This window comes from Aspergillus mulundensis (genome assembly GCF_003369625.1).
Source record: "Aspergillus mulundensis strain DSM 5745 chromosome Unknown scaffold_3, whole genome shotgun sequence".
NCBI classification, from domain to species: Eukaryota; Fungi; Ascomycota; class Eurotiomycetes; order Eurotiales; family Aspergillaceae; genus Aspergillus; species Aspergillus mulundensis.
In genome coordinates this window covers 249,598-269,909 of record NW_020797891.1, presented here as the reverse complement: position 1 = coordinate 269,909, position 20,312 = coordinate 249,598, and the positions used below count along the sequence as shown (strand labels likewise).

The window sequence follows — 20,312 nt, the reverse complement described above, 5'->3', positions numbered from 1 at the left end:
AGACCTCAAGCTCGCACACCATCTTGCATGCAACCTGCAAGGATCGGCCCGCCCCAGCGGCTAGATACAATCACATACTGATGAAGCATGAAATAGAGGTGCGACATCTATAGACAATGGAGACGGGCCTGATTTCCAAGGCGCTAGCCGCCGACAACCCCTTGTATGCAGTCGGATCACATGGGGGCGAAAACAGAGGATTGTCATTGGTTGAGCTAGACTGTACTCCCTTCCAGGGCTGTTAAGGATGCATTCTCAATCTCCCCTCTAGAGACATGGACTCATCCTCAAAACGCCACGTTTCTGCGTTAAAGCCATCCGTAATATCTAGTTGAATAGTCAATACTCTTCTCTGGGCCTCTACCTCCCCAATGTCCCCACAAATCAATACCTCATAATGCCCTCCGAAGAGACAAGGCTCATGCTCCTGCATCAAATCCACAACACCATGAGCGAGTTCTTCCGCAAAGGCATCCCCAGACAATTCCGCCTCGTCGGAGATACGCCCACGGCGATCCTCGACTCTACCAACTACCTAGCGTCGATCCTCCCGTTTGTCACGACAGCCCAAGAGTCCATGAAAAAGTGCTGTCCAGACACAGACCTCGAGACCCGCTTCCTAGCATTGAGGATCACAAGCCGCCACTCCTACTTTGTTGTCGACGTGAACAACACCGAGTATGATTACGAGACGGCCCATGAAGTGACCACGCCCATCCCGGTCTATGTTCTCCGGCTGGCCAAACGGGCCAGGATCTTTAGGAACCCCCCGAATGATGAGCAGCTGGCGAGTATCCTTGCGACGATGCATTGGGGGCATGGGGATGATCCGCTGCCTTTGGTTGATGATTATACGAAGCCGGTTGTGTACCACTCGCCGCGTGGGCTTTGCTCTTGATGTAGCGTTGTTTCCTCCCGTTGCTTACCGCCTCTCGTTGCTTTCCTCCTCGGAGGGCGAATATACAAGAAGATAGAACCAAGGAAGCTCGAGAACATGAGTAGTTCACGAGCGTCGGCCGTGCCCAGCGAAGCAGGGCTCAAGCTAGACCGAGGACATCCTCACCCATCGAACAAGATCACTTCTAGAGTTCTTCATATATTCTGAAATATATACGTAACCAAGTTGTAAATTGTAAAACATATATTCGACCATACTACTAAGCCAGCCTAAGGGAAAGCCCACCCGCCAGTATAGTTCGCAAAGTACCCATCCGGATCATACCGCGCCTTGATCTCCTTGAGCTTCGCATACCCACCATACGTCGTAAGCGGATTCTGATCATGACTGGCATCATTAATAAACAGCGGCAAGCCCTCCGTGGGCGGAACCGCCTCAACAAGCTCCTTGTAGCTCTGGTTCACCTCATCGAGATCCTTCTCGCTAAGCAGCGGCGACGCAGTGAGCAGGTAATTAACCCAGTACCACGGCCCATCAGGCATCTGCATCGCATTGCCGCCGTAGTTCGAGTTCGACGCATCAGTCAGCGACTTCGGGATGGGCTGGATGTCGAAGCTCGTGAGCAGGTATTTTCCCTTGTTGTCGTTGCCCCAGTCGACCCATTTCTCGTAGAGGGTGTTTAGGTTTGCGATGCCTGTTTCGTCGCCGCCGTGGACTGTCACGCGGAAGGTGTTTCGGCCGGCGTTGAGTTCGGCGCTGTTGGGGATTGGCATGTTCACGACCTCTGTGTAGGTCTTTTGCCCGAGGGTGTTGACGAGGTGCGGGATGTCGGTGAAGTTCTTGAAGGCGTTTCCGGCGTCGGGGCCGTCGTAGACGAGGAACATGATGATTGCTTCGTCGAGGTTGAGGTCGAAGCCGGGTGTCGGGAGCTTCATGTATGTCCCGATGATAGCGGCCTTGGGGTCCTCGTTGTACGTGATGAAGTCGCTGATCGCATCTAGGACAGAAGAGTTGTGCTGAAAGAGATAGACCACGATGCCGGCGTAGAAGGTGTCGGCTGGGTAGGATTGCACGGTGTACTTTGTGACGACGCCGTAGGCGTTTCCGCCGCCGCCGCGCAAGCCGTAGAAAAGGTCGGGGTTTACGTTCTCGGAAGCTGTCACAATTTCACCGGAGGGGAGCACAACCTCGAGTTCACGGAAAGAGTCGCAGGCCAGACCGTACTGGCTCGAGAGGTAGGAAAGACCACCGGAGAGCGCGAGACCAGTTCCTACACCAGCCAGTCGCGCACCAACGACAGTGCGGTTCCATTTCGCGAAGTACTCGTAGACATCGCCAAAGTCCCCACCGGGCTGGTAGGTCGCGAGCGTCGAGTCCTCGTCATACGACTTCTCCGTCATATCGCACAGATCAATCAGGACTCCCTTGTCGACCGAGGAGTAAAAGTCATTCGGGTTGTGGCCACCCGCCTTAATGGCGAACCGGGACTCGGAGTGTCGGATTGCCTTGATCGCAAGAGAGACATCGTCGGCGGAGGTTGGGTAGACGATGCACGAGGGCTTGAACTTGCTTTGCTCGGTGTTGAAGTATGATTTGACCGAGTCGATGTAGTTCATACTCAAGACATTGCTGACGACCGTCTTGGACCCAAGGGCCTGGGTTAGGTTGCCGCAAGCCTCAGGACCAGGACCAGTGGCCTGCGTCGCAGAGGCGGACAGGGCCAAGGCCAGAAGGGCACAGGCGGAGCTGATTTGGTGAAGCATGGTTATGTTCTCGACTTCAACGAGAGGCAACCCGATACCGACTGGCCTTTAAAGGCGCGGCAAGGGGCATTGAGGCGTTAAGTAGTCGCCATAATTCAACCACGGGGACAGCAAAGCATTCCATATCGAATCCAGAAACAAATCCGTATCGGACGTATCCCTTTCGACGAACCCTGGTCGATTAGTGCAGCATTAGCGTACGAGAACGCGATACGCAATACGGTCACCTCGGCCCTGGGTTCCTGAAAGGCTGAAACGCGCCCACATTCCGCGGCCGAGGAACGTCGAAAAATGGGATCGGCAGACGGGCGTAAGGAATGTAGTCTGATTGGATAGCGGTTGAATTAATATTCAGGGCAGGCCCACCACGAGCCGACCGGCTAAGGCGTCGACTTCGAGTTAGAGTGGCGTGACCACGATACTGTCAGGGAATATGAACAGGAACATTCTTGATCAAATATAAATTGATTACTGACTGCGTTGTTGAAGCTGAGATCTGGACGAGAGTATGGCCGTCTCATAACTCTTATGGCTTCGCTGTGCCGGAGGCTAGAGAGTTTTCGCCATATCTCGCTCTCTGGTACATGTGGCGATCGACCGGATGTACGTTTCAGGGGAACCCCGTGGGGTCGTGATGCGAATCGATGAGCATGGAAATCATTATCAGAAGCGCTGCCTAGGCAATCCGTATAACTATACGCATTGCCGTCGGTGCTATGTTAGGGAGCGTTATATGGTATGGGATCAAGCCCGTCATGGTCCTGGCAAACATCGTGACTGAGATTCAAATTCGGCAGTGTGCAGGATGAAACAATTCGAAGGCACAAGCTGATCAGATCATTTTCAGCATTTAGCTCCAAATATTCGCTTTCGCATACGGTAGTGAAGCAGTACCGGTGTCATATCGGCAGTGAGAAATGAGATGTCGCGAAAGTTGTCATTTGGCGTTAATCACGTTGTCCTCATAATCATAGAATGTTTCAGCATTCTGGTCCGTACATTTGCCGGCCTCTATTCCATCGAAAATCTGGCGCGTTCTGCCGCCGTACCCGTGGTCTGCGACGAGGAATGCATCCTTTAACGTAGCTCAGAGCCGCAGTTGACCGACCTCGGGCCGGATTGTACTACGAGCGGCGTACAAGAGCCTGGATTATTGGTCGCCTGTTGCCGTATTCAGCTGCCTTGAGTATGAACTGGGACTCAAGATCGTATGACTTGGTCAATCTCCTTTGTGCATGTGCACTGACACTCGAGGACTGGTCAATCTCCTCCGTGCATGTGCACTGACTCGGTCCTCGAGTGTCAGTGCCCCACGCAACGAGTATACGATATACGGAGCGGCCGCTGAACTAGATCACCCCTGAAGAGTCTCTTATAAGCTATGAAAGCCCTGTCAGAAGGGACCGGCCGGGTTGCCTGGACATGTTGCTCGTGTCGTTCGACCCGACCACCATCAACGGCCAAGCCACCCATCCTCTTCTGTCTGGTCCGAGCGCCAATTCCGCCATCGCCACCAACCGATGAGGCAGCTCATGAATCCACCATCTGTCGTGACATGCCCGATCGAGGAGGATCGCATAGTGGGCGAGCACGACCATCGCATAAACATTCCCTTGCTCCATGAGGCGACCAAAATCGGGAGTAAGGCGGATAAACCATGTGAAGACGCTCGGAACATCGTCTAGACGGCCAGACGAGAGTCTTTGGTGGATCTCTGTTAAGTCCACGCCCGGAGACTCGACTCTGCCGTGTTCATGGCTAGCAGGAGCTGGGACTGTCAACTGGGTGACCATTGAGAATGTTTCGCGGAGGGTGCCCAAAGCGGCAGATAAGGCTTGCGAATGCGTTAGAGGCATGCCCGGATTTTCCTCCCACAGGCGACTCAATGTTGCAAGGCGTCCGTCCTCAATTCTGATCCAACTGGTTGAGGGCTCGCCTAGCATCGGGGCGCTGTATCGTTGAATGGCGGGATACAAAAGACTATTGGAAATCCAGCGCTGATATCGCCAAAAGATGCTAAAGATATGTTTTTGGGCATGGGCCAGTCGCGCGGCATTCATCGCTAACCCTTTCACTGCCTCGATGCGCTTGTATGGCAGATTCCTCGCTTCCTGAAGAAGGGCGCCGCATTCTTCACTGACATTCGCCATGGTCCACAGGCTGACAAACATGGCGAAACCGAAAAGTGCGCCCGCATTTTCCTCGGTTATATTCTTGAGTGCCTCCAGATACTCGGGGAGAGCTTGATTGACGTGAAAGGCGGATTCTGCGAGTAACGTCCGCGAAGGGGTCCGCGACAGCGATGCAAGATGGATGTAGGCGAGACTGAGAAGACCATGACCGATAAATGGGAAGGAAGCGGCTAGCTGTGGCAATCCTTCACGCCAGAGTCTTTCAATACGCGGTAGGTGCGAGAAACTTCCCGCCGTGTGGACTTGGAAGTGGCAGTAGAGCTCCAGGTCGCGCGTATTCCTACGGCAGAAGGAGTGATTTGTACCCGTAGCAGAGATTAAGGTTGGGATCCAGCCAAGTAACGGAGGAGTTGAGGGATTGCTCGGCCTCCTCAACGCCGATAAACGTTGGCTTGTAGGTCGACCGAAGTATCGCAAAGGGCAGTCAATGCCCCGTTGGACGCAGTTACCGCAGATTGGCTTGACCTCATCGCACTGTCCAAGTCAGCGCACGACCCAGATGATCTGAACGAGGCGAATACCTTTATCCTCCGCTGCTTGCACGGCAGACAGCCGTACCTCGATTTATGGTGGAACTTGCGACCTTTCTTTGACGGGGGAACAATGTCGGCCATTACCGACTGCTAGTGACTGAAGGTAAAAGCATTTTGAGGATGGATTTTATCGAGCCTCGGACGTGTCGATTCGGAGAAAAATTATGTCAAGCAGCCTAAAATTGAGCTCCTTGAGGTGAGACAGGGGTCTGATTCAAGGTGTCATCGCCGATCATTCGGTAGACAAGTTTCAGACACCCCGGATCCTCGTGATAAGCTGCTGCCTAGGTCTGGGATATACGAAGCGCTGTACAGGATGTTCCGTTGATAAAAGCCGGACCATGTCTATATGGCATTCTTGTTCGGAGACAGACTCTGGGCTCTGTCTTTGGCAAGAAACAGTTGAGCCATGAGGCTTTTTGAATTCCGTCCGGCGTACGGAAAGAGCCCAATTGTTCTGTGAACGATGAAAGATCCGCCGGGAAGACCTCAAAATTGGTCCATCGCGGCAGATGCCCGGGATATATCGCACTGATGCAGTTCCGCGCTGCCGGCGACTTGGGGAGTTGCTCAAGCCCGAAGAAAAGGGTATCAAAAGAAATGGCGTTGAGCCCCTGAGTTCCTTTGATTATAGCATTGATGAAATATCCAAGTTCTAGAAGATGTGTGATGCTTGTTAACGAGACAGAGGGAGTTGTCCCATTCAAGAATGTTTCCCCGGCTACTCGGAAAGATATTGTTCCAGACCACTATGCGCTAACCATATACGGAGGAGGGCTAACCAAGCTTGCCAAGGAGTCTTGACTGCCTGAGGCCAAGAGTGCCACGAGTCAAGCTTCCGTCAAAAAAACCAAAACCTTCTCTTTTGCATCATTCAGGCTACACCTCACGGCAGCACAGGATAAGGGAAACTCCATCTCTTAGATGCTTTCATCAGCGGCGATCGATCAGCATCTTCGAAATCAACGCTCTGCCACTGTTCCTCCGAGCTCGGCCACTCTCCGAGCGCGGGCTAAGCGCTTTTCCAGTGGCTCCCAAGGACTCTTCGGCCCGGGTGGGAACGCTGTCCGACTTGGCCTTTGACTGGCCAACGGGCCGATATGTGGACTTGACGCCCTGGGGGCTGGCCCAGGATATGTTCAAGGCTCACCGACACCGGCAGAGTCTTCCCATGGACGATGGCTGAGCGATTTTCCCCAGACTCGCTTACCGGGTCCATCGCAGATGGCACACTTTTTGGAGTAACGCTCTCCAGGCGGATAAGGGGGACAGGCTGGGGAAAATGCTCCCCCGGACAGTTCTCTGCTACTCCGTACTGACGTGTGGCCTCAACGTATCGTAGCCTCGCATTACTCAGGGTGCCCCAGACACCTCCGTGGCGAACCCCAAGGTGGAAGTGTGGAGAGGGCTGGAGTTGACAAACCCCGAAGTTTCTGCGGACGCTTTTTAGAAGCTGTTCCCACCTCGAAGTCTCTTCCTCATCCAACTTATCCCATCATCAACTTCATCACTCACAATGGGCGGCGTGCTCCATCTGGTCGAGGACCGGCCAACACCAAAGTCCGTCTACAACTGGCGAATCTACGTGCTCGCCCTTATAGCATCATGCGGTTCGAACATGATCGGTTACACATCGGCCTTTATCGGTACGACAATCACATTAACGTCGTTTGAAAAAGAATTTGGGCTCGACAAGAAGACAGACGACCAGGTCGACCTGATCAGTGAGAACATTGTGTCCCTTTTCATAGCGGGAGCCTTCTTTGGAGCTATTTTCACATACGGCCTCGGCCACTTCATCGGACGGAAATGGAACCTGGTCGTTGCCTCTGCCGTGTTCACACTCGGCGCTGGCTTGACCTGCGGTGCATCGAGCTCGACCGGGCTGGGCATACTGTACGCTGGACGTGTCTTGTCTGGACTGGGTACCGGTGTTGCGTCGAACATCATCCCGATCTACATCTCTGAGCTGGCACCGCCCGCTATTCGAGGCCGACTGGTCGGTTTCTACGAGCTTGGCTGGCAGATCGGTGGGCTGGTTGGTTTTTGGATCAACGTGAGTATATCGATTTGTTGATGTTTTCATTTGCGGGGTTACAGAAGCTAATATCGTCCATAGTACGGAGTTGAAATGCACATGCCTTCAACACACCAGCAATGGATCATCCCGTTCGCCGTCCAGATCATCCCCGCTGGAATGCTCTTTATCGGGTCTCTGTGGATTAAAGAATCTCCTCGCTGGCTCTTCCTCAAGGGCCGTCGCGCCCAAGCCATGGTCAACCTCTGCTGGATCCGCCAACTCGACGAGACTGACATCTACATCACCGAGGAGGTGGCGGCCATTGACCAAGCGCTGGAAGAGCAAGCGGCTACCGTTGGAGTTGGCTTCTGGAAGCCTTTCCAGGCCGTTGCCAGACGCAAGGCTATCCTGTACCGTCTGTTCATCGGATGCATGCTCTTCTTCTGGCAGAACGGATCTGGCATCAACGCCATCAACTATTACAGCCCGACCATCTTCCAAAGCATTGGTGTCTCTGAGACTGATGTTGGCTGGATGACTGGCATCTTCGGTGTTATCAAAGCTGTCATGACGTTCGTTTGGCTTCTTTTCTTGGTCGACCAGCTCGGACGACGAAACCTGTTGCTCGGTGGTGCCATCATAGGATCCGTGTGCATGTGGGTTATCGGCGCTTACATCTATGTTGTCCGTCCCGAGGACAATCCCACCGATCATCTTAACGGTGGTGGTATTGCGGCCATCTTCTTCTTCTATCTCTGGACGGTATGTCTCCCTCGCTCTCTACCTCAGAATTCCCACTAACCTCAATCCCAGGCCGTCTACACCCCAACCTGGAACGGCACGCCCTGGGTCTGCAACTCCGAATTCTTCGACCCGAACCTGCGCTCCCTCGCGCAAGCCGCCACGACCGCCTCGAACTGGCTCTTCAACTTCCTCGTCTCCCGCTTTACCAAGCAGATGTTCGCGACGATGCACTACGGCGTGTACTTTTTCTTCGCTTCTCTGTCCTTCCTGGCCTTCTTCTTTGCCTTTTTCCTTGTTCCCGAAACCAGTGGTATCCCGCTTGAAGCCGTTGACCGGCTGTTCGAGATTAAGCCCGTTTGGAGGGCGCACTCTAAGCTGAAGGAGCAGCTTAAGGAGGACGAGGAGCAGTTCCGGTTTGAGATTAAGGAGGGTGTCTTTGGGAAGGATGGGAATGAGGTTCCGGCTCATGTGGAGAATAAGAGCTCGAGTGAGGGTGAGACTGAGACTCCGGCGTCGAATCCTTGAGCGGAAGATGATTTTGAGAGCGTATACATAGATGGACGGTTTCATGATAGAATTATACAGATAGTCATTTTTGCATTTTATTAGACTCGATTCAGAGAATCTTGGACATATTCTTAGCCAAATTTCCGCGTTAGAACTCCTGCTGACTGACCGCAAGCCTTGCTCTTCCGACAACAGAGCGCGTTCCGACCCCAGGTGAGACTGAAGATTCCTTCGCCATTTCAGAAACCAGCTCGGTGAACCGGTGACCCTGGATAAACCCACGATTTTGTTTGTGCGATCAACATCCACGGCAGAGCACTGAGCCGGCTGGGAGGAAAGTCGGAGTCGGACCGACCATCGAGTCTGGCCGAGCCGATGCATCCGGACAGTGACACTGTTGTTTACTGTGTCCGTTACCCCTTTCCCGGCAGTTATGCCGGGCGCTACGCAGCGAGTCCTCAAGTTCTCGAGGATTGTCGCCAAGTCTTTAGCCGGACGCAACATGAGTCCCTGGAGTCCAGTCACAGTCTTGGCCTTCCATGCGAACGCCCGGATTCTCATCTCCGGTCTGTGTGACCCCCATGCGCCTGTCGAGGTAGCCACGCGGGACGTAACAGAGATAGAAGATTGCTACTACGACAGGGACTGAGGAGACGCGGTCTGAGGGCGTGAGGTTGCAGAGGATTGAAACTATAACATTACTAAAAAGGTTCGCGATGCGCTCACAGTGCGACCTGAGCTGTACGGAGCAGAGATCACCATGCGCATACTCGTCACTTCGCTGAGCCCGACCGCCTAGGTGGCGGTCGGTCAGCCCCACCCATATGAAAATATCATCTCAATGAAAATTGATCGAACATGAAGCTATTCAGAACTTATTTTCTTAGCTAAAATAGTAAATATTGTAAAATAAAATAGATGAGGCCAATCCTTAGGTATTCGCGGATTGGCTATACTAATGTTGAATTAGTAATATAAAAACTGCGCGAGAAAACGCGTGTTAAACGGGCCGCCTTGATAATTAGCACTATGATAGTAAAACCTTTAAACAATAATATCTTAACTAAATAAAGCCATATAAAGTTCTTGATAGGCTTATTTTAATTCTTAATAAACAGTGCTTTATCTGGTATATTATTAGCCTTTTTCTTTGTTATTTTCCCGATGTTTTTGGCTAGTTTTATTTGCTTAGCAGCGTGTGCTTTAAATAGCTTATTAATCTGCTTTTTTTTTTTCTTCTTAACATGCTTCTTTGCATCTTTGATATATAGAAGGTTTGTTATCTTGTTAAATTACTTTTTGGACCTAGGATTATAGTGCTTTTTTAACCTTTTAATAAGTTCCTGGTCTAGTTTCCTCTTTGTTATGGCTAGGCTTTTGGATTAATAGATGACCCCTTAAATAAGGCGCTGGAGTATAGGAGACTTTAAAAGTTTGGGATGCTTTTGCTTAATTAATTTAATATCGCGGCGTGTTAATTAAATAGTTTTTGGTGTTGTAGGAAGAGGTGTAGTTTGCTAGGCTGTAAAAGACCTTAAAGCCTTAAGATTAGCCACGCTTTTAATAACACACTTACCATTTAATATTTGCAGAGGCCTTTTTAAAGTTTTTAAAGCGCCTATTTTTTTTAAAACTATGTTAAAATTAAATGGCTAGAGGCCAGTTTTACTCCAGCCCTTTTTTATAACCCTTGTAGTTAACGCCTTTATTTAAATTAACTTAATATTGTTAAGGAAATGGACCTTGTTATAGTTTTGGCCGCTAAGATAGCTTAGCTTGTTGACATGCTTTTTATGGACCTTTTTAAGCTGCTAAAAAGGGACTGAGTCGAGCGGTTGGAGAAGGTAAGTTAGGTAAGATGGTAAAGGGAGTAATAGAACTTTCTCCTTAGCTGCCAGCGCAGCTAATTTGTAAGAGATATGGCTTATATATTAATTAAAGATAAGAAGCTAATACGCTCCTCTTTGGTGTTTTTTAGTTTTCTTATAAAAATGCCTGAACTATTTGTAGTTAAGCTCACGGCTTGTATAGCTAGTTTTACTCTTCTTGATCATGTAGTTATTAGGGAGATTAGTTAGAGAGATCCAGTTTTTTAAGAACACCTGCCTAGGCAAGATCAGGAGCGGAGGAAGGAGTTGGCTAGCCATAGATACACACTCGACTGATGTAACAAGCTTCCGCTGAGATCAGTGACGAGTAGGCTATCGAAGAAGTCTCGACAGCCGCCTGCGGGCGTTGGTGGGTGCTCCCCAGGGCCAAGAACTGAGCAACGTCTGACACGACGTCCACGCGAACTGAAAGCAGCGATATGAACTGGCACCGACGTAGGGCTTTGCATGTAACCGCTCGAGGCAATCGGGCCACCCAGCCGACATACGACCGGCGCTAGCTCCCAGAGGCCTCCAGCCTCCAGGGCTGCCCGGGGAGCCAGCCACTTGTGGAGGTGGCGTCAAGGCTCGTTAGCAACGGATCAGAACTCTCATGAATCATGATGTGGCATCATCTCTCAACGTCCGAGCGATAGGAACTTTGTTTACGTTGCCTTCTTTGTCTAGAGCTTAGCGAGTTGCCCGATGCGAGTCGTGCGACCGCGTGAGCAGTTGCTGATGTGAGACCGCTTGTATAGCCCTCATCCGGCGTACAGTTTCCATCAAGCCTCGCTTCCGGCTGAACTTACCGAAGGGTCTTCTGGGCGACGAAGTTTAGAGTGTGGGCGCACATGCAACGAACGGACCACGGTTGTTTACTTGGCTTATGTGGGGATCCCAGAATGGAAGGAGCAGTAACGGCGCGCTGGGCGTGGCTGCCGCCTGCTCTCCGAAGGAGTCTCCTTCCAACACTGCGACTCGAATTTCAGCTAAATCGCTTCACTGCTTTTCTTTTCGTGGACTCGAATGTGCTCTTGCGCGACTCCATGATGCCGAAACCGCATGGCTACTCCGGCCTGGCGGGACCAGTGATCCTTGCATAAACGTGGCCATGTTGACAACCTTACCGAAACCTTCTTTGCGGGAATTTCGACCGCGATCAGATCCCGTCAAAACTTCACGACTCCGAGTGACTGCTTTCGGCGGAGTGGCCGGTTCCCTGTCATGTGAGGCAGTGCGACAGGATTCAGTCCGTACCAACTAGCTGCTTAAGCGATAACGGCGCCAGCAAGTACCGAAGGCCGTTCAAATGGAAGGATCTGAGCAGGATCCAGCCATCCAGTCGGAGGATAGTTCCATGTTACAGGTGACACCCCGCATTCGATGGCACGATACTCTGGAGAAGGCTGAAGCAGCGTTACATTCGCTAGTGAGTAGTCTCGAGTCGAGTCTAGCTCGAGTGTCCAACTCCGGATTCCCCGCCATTTCCCCAAATCCGTCAGGCCAAGGGCCCGACCACCTTGGCTCCTCCGCCACATGGCGCACCGCATCCTACTCTGTCCGCTTCAAGGGGTCATGACTGCCAGGTCAGTCTATACAGTCGATGTTATGGGTACGTCAGGCGGATGACTCGAGTCGGGCGGATGCAACGGTGTCGAGTGATGAGGTCAACTTTCAGGACACGAGTGAGCAGCGGACAAAGGATCCGCCCAGCGACGCCCAGACGCACTAGGCCAAAACCTTGGGTGACTCAGATTCCCACTCTGCCAGCCTTGTGCTTTGCTTACCACTGCTTCTTTGGCCTTGACTTGCCCGCTGAGCCAATCACCATCCCCTCCAAGCCTGGGCTGTGGAATCCGGGGTCTGGGGAATCTGGGGCTCTGAAGACAGAGACGCCCTCGAAATTGCCCAAACCAAGCGATCGGGACAGCGCAATCTATCTCGCAAGAAGAAAAGCCCAAGGTGCAGCTTGTGCACCCGGCTGAAACCCCGAATCTCACCCCGGCCGGTTTGAAATGGCGCTATGGACGCCTCCTATAGGACCGTCTCACGCCACACGGGAGAGGAGCATTAAGGCTCTGAGTAGTGATGCCATTCAGTGGTCTGCCCTCGTTTGCTCCGGTGGGTGAGCGGCCATTTCCACCAATCGATCCCTGGTTCTGTCCGAGGCTGCGCCCCAATCAGCCAGGGTGTTGCTTTTGCTTTGTGCATGCGCCCTTTCGATTCCGGCCAGGCGCGGGGAAACGGTATTAATATTTGTGTGATCTTCCTCCAGGGGTCTTTTTTTTCTTTCTTCACAGACTTCTAAAGCTTCTATATCCCTTCTCTCTCTCACTCTATTCCAACACCATGGATGAGAAGGTGGCACCCGACGCTGCTGCTGCGCCTCAAGAGGTGACTCTCGAGTCGCTCCCAGCTACCAAAGCATTGCACACTGACCCTGCTCGTCGCGGATCGACTGCGGTCAACATTATCCGGAATCCTCTGCAGGTGAGTCCGCGTCATCCGGACAGATGGCCTATGCTAATTGACCAACTTTAGAGTGCCTCCCGGGAGCAAGTACTTACCGATGCTCGCGCCTTTGCCGAGACGAACGGATTGAGCGAGCACGTCGACCTTTTCGGCCGGGCTGCCTTGGTCGCGCGGGACCCGGATAACTTTGAAACCATCACCGAGCTTAGCGAGGACGAGCTGGCAGCGTTGACGTACGAGAAGAACCACAAATGGCACGGACCCAAGGTCCTTTGGTATACGGTTGGTCTGTGTGCCATCGGAGCTGCCACGCAAGGATGGGATCAGACCGGGTCAAACGGCGCCAACCTGCAGTTCCACGATGAGTTCAACATTGCCGGCACAGGGCGAGACGAATGGATCGTGGGGCTCGTCAACTCCATCATCTTTCTGACAGCTGGATTGATGTATGCACGGCTCCTTATCCTGAGTACCTTGATCATGCGCTGACCTGTTTAGTGGTGCTTTCATCGTCGACCCTCTCAACCACTACCTTGGCCGTCGAGGTGAGATTTTTGTTACAGCTCTGTGCCTAACTGCGACGCCAATTGGCTCCGCCTTTACGCACTCATGGCAGGCACTGTTTGCGGCGCGCTTCGTCATGGGTATTGGCATAGGTGCGAAAAACGCGACCGTCCCTATCTTCTCAGCAGAGATAGCCCCTCATCGAGTGCGCGGTGCCTTGGTCATGTTCTGGCAGTTGTGGGTTGTCGCTGGTAAGATCTCCTCCTGACTATCGCCAATGATTCTAACAAGACAGGTATCTTCCTTGGTCTTATCGCCAACGTCGCCGTCAAAGACACTGGCCGAATTGCGTGGCGACTCCAGCTCGGCTCGGCGTTCATCCCTTCTTTTGTCCTCGGCGCTGGTATCTACTTCTGCCCTGAGTCTCCTCGCTGGCTCATGAAGCACGGTCAGATCGCCAAGGGATTTCGATCGATGGCGCGCCTGCGAGCCCATCCCATTATCGGCGCCAGAGACTACTACTACTCGTACGTGATTTACCAGGAGGAATTGAAGGAGGCCCGGGGAGCTGGGTACTTCCGCCGCATGTGGGACTGCTTCTCCATCCCTCGTATCAGGCGCTCCAACTATGGCGCCTCAACCGTCATGCTTGCTCAGCAGATGTGCGGCATTAACAGTAAGTTGAACGCCCTTCTGGATATTACCGATTCTAACATGCGCAGTCATCTCATTTTACAGCTCCAGTATCTTCGTGGACGCCGGATATGACAATGAGCAAGCGTTGTATGCCTCACTCGGCTACGGTGCGGTCCAGGTTCTTGCCACAATCCCGACTCTATTCCTTATTGACACCAAAGGCCGACGAACTCTGTGCTTGATTGTGGGTTGTTTTGCTCGGTACAAGGATTCAGCTAACTGTATCCGTAGACATTCCCTGGGATGTGTATCTTCTTGCTCGCCGCTGGTCTCTCCATGCTCACGCCCGAGGATGCCAGCAGGGGGGCGCAACTAGGACCAGTTGTATTGTATGTCACCACCTTTGTGGTATGAGACCGCCGCTCATCTCTCGCAGATTCATCTACCTGTTCACTATATGCTACTCTCTGGGAGAAGGACCAGTCGCGTTCCAGTACTCCGCCGAAGTCTTCCCCACTATCCAGCGAGAGCAAGGAATGGCCTGGGCAGTGTGCATCAACAACACCTTTGGTGAGTCATCTGAATAAAGAAGACCATAGAAACATAGGCTAACGAACCTCTCCAGCCGGCGTCCTCAGTCTCACCTTTCCCCGCATGTCCAGTGTAATGACTCCAACTGGCGCTTGTAAGTAACGTTTCCCATTCATCTTGTCATCCATCTAACGTACTTAGTCGGCTTCTATGCTGGTCTCAATCTTATAGCCTGGGGCCTGATATTCTGCTTCGTCAGAGAGACCAAACAACTCACCCTTGAGGAATTGGACCGTAAGTGAACAAGTCAACCTTGCATTGCATCCCACTAACCACAATCAGAGGTCTTCTCCGTCCCAACCAAGGATTTCATCAAGCATGAGACTACCGTCTGGCTGCCGTACTTCTTCAAGCGTCACATCTTCCGTCAGAACATTGCGAAGCCACCGGCCATTATCGCGACGGCTGACGAGAAGCGCGGAACCGGAAGCAGTACATCGGTCCTTGCTTGATGCCTGATGCTGGATACACTATACTTGATACCCCGGATATTATGGTAATGTGGTGAGAGGCTGGGTGGTTTTGTGGTTTCTGAGTTGCTATGTCGTGGGGCTGCCGCCTGTTGTTGTAATGAAGTCGAACTATCCTTTTGATTTATGTAGGTTATGTGTTTACGTAGAAGACGATAATGAAGAGGCGTACAATGAGACAAATTGGATAAAATCGAATCTCATGTTTAATCCGTTGCATTGCCGAATAAGGGCATAGCGGTCCTTGCTTTAATATTCTAAACTCACCCAATACTCCGGCTGAAACACCTACGCCTCGAGGGATTGTGGGACTTACGGAACCATGAGGTACGGGTCTATAATGCAAGTTTGCCTTTATTGATTTTGTTCAACCTGATAGACTGTTCGTGTTTGGTACTGCAGTCCGCAATCAGAGTACTTACCATAGTTCTTCTGACAATACCCGTCCAGTGACGAAGGTTAATTGCCTACAATACACTTGATCTGCTTTCTATTGCTTGCCTTGGCTTCTAAGACACAGAGTACTGTGCAGGGTATGGTCTAGGCAGGATTGTAATGTGTACGAGTCCTTCTCATGCAGCATGCGGATTCAATAGATAGCAATTGGTTGGTACTACCACTCCCCGCTGGGAGGACGTCCGCCGCTATTGAAAGGTAGTCCGACTCAGGAATGCTGTCGGCAAGATGCAGCTGAGGTATAAAAGGGTCTTCCTGCCACTGCATTCTCATTCTCATTCTCAATCTCAATATCCAAGCTCTGTTCTTCTCTCCCTTTACCCTATCTCCTTGGTTATCCGGCACATCTTGCTGTCCTCTATATATCTAGCTTATACATAACCACCCTCTCACCTCAGTATGCACCTCCTCAAGCCCGCAATCCTTGCAACCTTGGCGTCCCTCGCAATCCCCTCGGGAGCGTGGAGCGTCGGCTTCTACAAGCACCAGGTACGTCAACCCCATCCTCAACACCGACAGGGTGCACCCGAGACTAATCAAACATGACGGCGGCTGCACGACGAGAAGACAACTGGAAGCTGGGGCGCAACCAAGGACATGTACACCTGCTACCATGGACGTACCTGTGATGGGTTCAGCACGAGCATCGAGATCGACGCCAGTGCCCGCGGACGAGCCGGCCATGGCCGCACGGTCGTCTATGCGGATGGGAAGGTGCAGACGGTTGTATGTCATCTAATCCATACTTGCAATCTCTCGGTTTTCGTTGTGCTAGCGGGAGAAGAGTATACCGTGGCTATATCTAACCCTCCTCCTGCTTCCCAGAATTCGTGGAGCGTCGATAACAAGGGCGGGACCGCTGGTAGAGACTGAACTTGGATCGAGTACGATATCCCGCTGTCTAGGTTGTCAACTGGAACTGGGACGCTGCGCCTCAACGTGGGCTGGGGCCGTGCTGGTATCTAGGGGGTTGGATGGATTGTGCGAGCCCCGACGAGAGAATCATACTTGCTACTATCAACTATTGGATATAGAGCATGCTTTGCGTCGCAGATGGGCTGGGTATTGACTTGGATGATTGGCCCCTGTAATGCAGAGGAAAGTTTCTAAAGATGTCACTGGAAAGTATTTGGAAGTACTAATGAAATGAGTCTCTTTGGCTGTTTCCGAACCTCCTTGTTCTTGGGCGCATGGGAATTTTGAAAGTGGATTTCCATTTCCACAGACTGTCTCGCTAGCCACAACTGTTATGGTTATAGTGCATGCTTTCTGATCGGACGGGTAGGATATTCACGCTTTGTAGCATCACTATACTATATCAGAGGACGAGCCATCAAGCTCGCGGTTCGCGGGTCGGGCGTGGAGTGTCATTGTGGATTGCTGGTTCGAGCATTCAGATTTAAACTCCAGCCTCCAGCCCCAGTCTTATCCCTATTAACATGACATATTCATGAGGCTGGGAGGAGGCTGGTGTACTTACCACTTCCTGAGAGGTTGCCTCGGCGTTGGACTCGGCATAAATCATGATGCGGGAGTACACGACACAATTCCGACCGAGCGTCGGCTTACAATAGGTATGCAGTCACCGCCACTGTCAAGGCAAGTCCGGAGAATGACCTGATTCCAGCGCCGACTATTCTTGGGTTCCTGGCGGCTGTGCTAGCCGGTGTCTAGGGCATCTGCGTACGCGTTCCTGATCACCACCATCAGGTACGCAGGTCTTGAATCATGCCACTGTTGCCACCGCGTGTTCTGCTTCGCAAGATAAGAGTGAGACATCTCGCTCGCTTAGACCAACCTATTTATACAATTGTGGGAGTGGGAGTGTGGGAGTGGTGGGACGAACGCCCGGAGCCGGATGGGGATGGGGATGCGAACGCGGAAGCCCATTGCGCCCTCATCACCAGGCCCGGAGCCAACGAGTCAGTTACGTAGGCATCCAATGCTATCTCAAGTCATGGGCGTACGATAAATCCGCACCAGCCACCTGTTGACTCTCTGATACTGTCTCATGCCTCCGACCAACCAGAAGCAGTGCTGGCGCTGGCACTGGAGCCAGCCGCGCAAGCCGAATCGTCAGCATCCACAAAAGCTTTTTGGGTGGGGGCTTCGATCTCAAATCACGTTGATCAATACTGACAGGCGGCGAATCGGAGTTAGAGATGGTGGACTGTGGGAGATAGTTTGGTTTACCTGGTCTTGTTTAGTCGTTTGTGGTGAGGTGTATTCCGCAGCCACATGTGGAAAAGTTTACCCACGGCTGGAATTGGAGTCCGGATATAAGTAGGCAGCGATGGATTTGAGGAAGAGTTGTGTTTTTTTCAGCAATATTGCACGATGAGGGCGAATATGAATATGAAATGGCATCTCGGCGCCATTGCCGTTGCGACGGCCATCCAGTCGGTGTTTGTGTCTGCGCAGACGTACACCGACTGTAACCCTACAGAGGGTCTATACCACTACCCCCAATGGAATACTGGGATGGACTAACACTGCGGACTGTAGAAACCTGCTCCGCAGACACCGGCCTCGCACAATGGTCCTTCACCACAGACTTCACCTCCGGCGACTCGGCCTTCGACAGCTGGAACGTCACCTCCGGCTCTGTCCCCAGCACATCCCTCGGCGCCGAATTCACGATCAACGAGCAGGGCGACGCCCCGACCATCGAAACAGACTTCTACATCTTCTTCGGCTATGTCGAGGTCAAGATGCGGGCTGCCAACGGCACGGGGATCATCAGCACGGCGATCCTGGAGAGCGATGACCTCGATGAGATCGACTGGGTGCGTCACGACATCCTTACCATAGACACCGGTATGAATATGAGGGACATACTGACATGGGCGCAGGAACAAATCAGCACCTTCGACAACCAAATCAGCACAAACTACTTCGGCAAGGGCAACACGACCTCCTACGACCGCGCGACAACCGTCTCCGTCATAAACCCCACCGAGGAATTCCACACGTACGCCATCTCCTGGACTTCATCCAAGACCGAGTGGTATATCGACGGCACGCTCGTCCGCACCCTCAACTACGCCGACGCCGTCGACGGCACGAATTACCCGCAGACACCCATGCGCGTGCGCATTGGCATCTGGGCCGGCGGGGACCCGGATAATAGCGAGGGCACGATCGAGTGGGCGGGGGGCGAGACGGATTACAGCGCCGCCCCGTTCACGATGTATGTGGAGAGTGTGTCGATCGTCAATTATAATCCGGCGGAGAGTTATACGTGGACGGATAGGACGGGGGATTATACGAGTATCAGTGCGAGTAATGGGACCGATGGGACTGGTGCGGGGACGACGCTGTCAGGTACGGATTCTACTACCATCTCTTCTGCGTCCACGTCCGTCTCTTCGACGGCTGTGTCGTCAACGAGTTCGAGTTCCGGCGAGAGCGAGACGTTTACGCCGACTTCACACATACCCTTCTCCTCCCATCTACCCACCACCCCGTCGAGTTCCAGTTCCGCGCTCATTCAGGTTCCTCACGCAGGCACAACCACAACCAGCTCGTCAACCTCGTCATCCGACTCGAGCTCAAGCTCTACCTCCAGCTCCACCGACAGCGTAAGCAGCAGCTTCGCATCCCTGTTCCCAACCAGCGGCGCCAGCTCGAGCGCCCTGTTCACCCCGACTTCCAGTATCAGTCAGACCCCTGCCACCAGCTCGCCGACGACGTTCTTTAATGCTTCTCCAGGTGTTTTGTCTGCCGGGTTCGGCGGGTTTGCGCTGGTGGTTATTGCTATGGTATTGCAGATTTAGGGAGAGGACCGGGGTTAGGGTTGGGTTGCGGTAGCCCTAAGTTATTGGGTATTGGATATGAGGGTTTACTACTGCTATTGCTATCGCTGATGATGTTCTGAATGCTACTGGTATGCTATTTATGTCGTGCTATTCTCGCTTTGCTTATCTGAGTAAACCAGAATTGTCTTCTGCTGTGAACTGGTGTTTCTTCTCGCTGTACTAAGTTGTCTAATGATTTATCCCCAGAGTCTGGAGTAAACTGCATGCTAGATAAACACCTCACGCCCTCTCCGGATTTACACCAAATCTCGCTTCATATATCGGAATTGGTAGAATGTCCGGGCTCAGACGTATGCCAACACGATCATCGCGATAACGCAGCGAAGGATTCGAATCGCGGCTGGAATGACGTGGACGCGATGACCTCGCCAAGATCAGCAGTTTCCGATGAGCTTAAGTGTCAGGGACTAGGGTCTTCGCGTGGGCCTGTTGGAAGGCACATACTCCGTACTTAGGATACGGGAAGACGAGCTTTGAATTTCTAGAGCTTGGTTGCGTCTATTCTACATCTCATCACGATCCTACATAGCATCATCGCTCTGGTCGTTTTCTATTAATACCTCATTGTGGTGCCATCAGCCCTACAAGCCACGACAGCCAACAAGCCGTCGCTGCGACCGCCCAAAAGAGGCTTCGTGCCGCGTTCCAACGGCGCCGGGCGGCCGAACTGCGCCACCGACATAGCCTGGAGCTGATCTCTGGGGCCAAAACTAACCACTCACCTGCGAAGTTGACCACTCACAGCCTGCGTGGCAGCTGATCCCGACGTCATCTCTACTGCAGAGAGAGGCTCAGCCCGGCGCTGTATAGCTCCCAATGCGGTTAGTCGCACATCCAGTC

The 20,312-nt window shown here is 52.4% G+C and overlaps 5 protein-coding genes across 5 annotated transcripts; 3 read left to right on the top strand and 2 right to left on the bottom strand.

Annotated features, from left to right (window-relative positions):
• Window positions 1-1,167: 1,167 nt before the first annotated feature.
• On the bottom strand, window positions 1,168-2,661 carry DSM5745_03883 (FAD-binding oxidoreductase; the record flags this gene model as incomplete). The annotated part of the gene is made up of 1 exon (XM_026745899.1): window positions 1,168-2,661. The coding sequence occupies one exon, from the start codon at window positions 2,659-2,661 to the stop codon at window positions 1,168-1,170; it is 1,494 nt and encodes a 497-aa protein (XP_026604895.1).
• Window positions 2,662-4,040: 1,379 nt separating this feature from the next.
• Window positions 4,041-5,467, bottom strand: DSM5745_03882 (Zn(II)2Cys6 transcription factor domain-containing protein; the record flags this gene model as incomplete). The annotated part of the gene is made up of 2 exons (XM_026745898.1): window positions 4,041-5,327; window positions 5,375-5,467. 2 exons carry the CDS (start codon window positions 5,465-5,467, stop codon window positions 4,041-4,043), a joined length of 1,380 nt encoding a protein of 459 aa, XP_026604894.1.
• A 1,435-nt stretch (window positions 5,468-6,902) lies between these two features.
• DSM5745_03881 (sugar porter family MFS transporter) lies at window positions 6,903-8,675 on the top strand (the record flags this gene model as incomplete). The annotated part of the gene is made up of 3 exons (XM_026745897.1): window positions 6,903-7,442; window positions 7,506-8,168; window positions 8,220-8,675. 3 exons carry the CDS (start codon window positions 6,903-6,905, stop codon window positions 8,673-8,675), a joined length of 1,659 nt encoding a protein of 552 aa, XP_026604893.1.
• Window positions 8,676-12,874: 4,199 nt separating this feature from the next.
• Window positions 12,875-15,180, top strand: DSM5745_03880 (uncharacterized protein; the record flags this gene model as incomplete). Its single annotated transcript, XM_026745896.1, has 10 exons — window positions 12,875-13,015; window positions 13,067-13,443; window positions 13,496-13,752; window positions 13,797-14,177; window positions 14,224-14,381; window positions 14,429-14,526; window positions 14,574-14,707; window positions 14,763-14,822; window positions 14,870-14,962; window positions 15,011-15,180. 10 exons carry the CDS (start codon window positions 12,875-12,877, stop codon window positions 15,178-15,180), a joined length of 1,869 nt encoding a protein of 622 aa, XP_026604892.1.
• Window positions 15,181-17,991: 2,811 nt separating this feature from the next.
• On the top strand, window positions 17,992-19,430 carry DSM5745_03879 (glycoside hydrolase family 16 protein; the record flags this gene model as incomplete). Its single annotated transcript, XM_026745895.1, has 3 exons — window positions 17,992-18,103; window positions 18,160-18,440; window positions 18,507-19,430. 3 exons carry the CDS (start codon window positions 17,992-17,994, stop codon window positions 19,428-19,430), a joined length of 1,317 nt encoding a protein of 438 aa, XP_026604891.1.
• Between the last annotated feature and the right edge of the window lie 882 nt (window positions 19,431-20,312).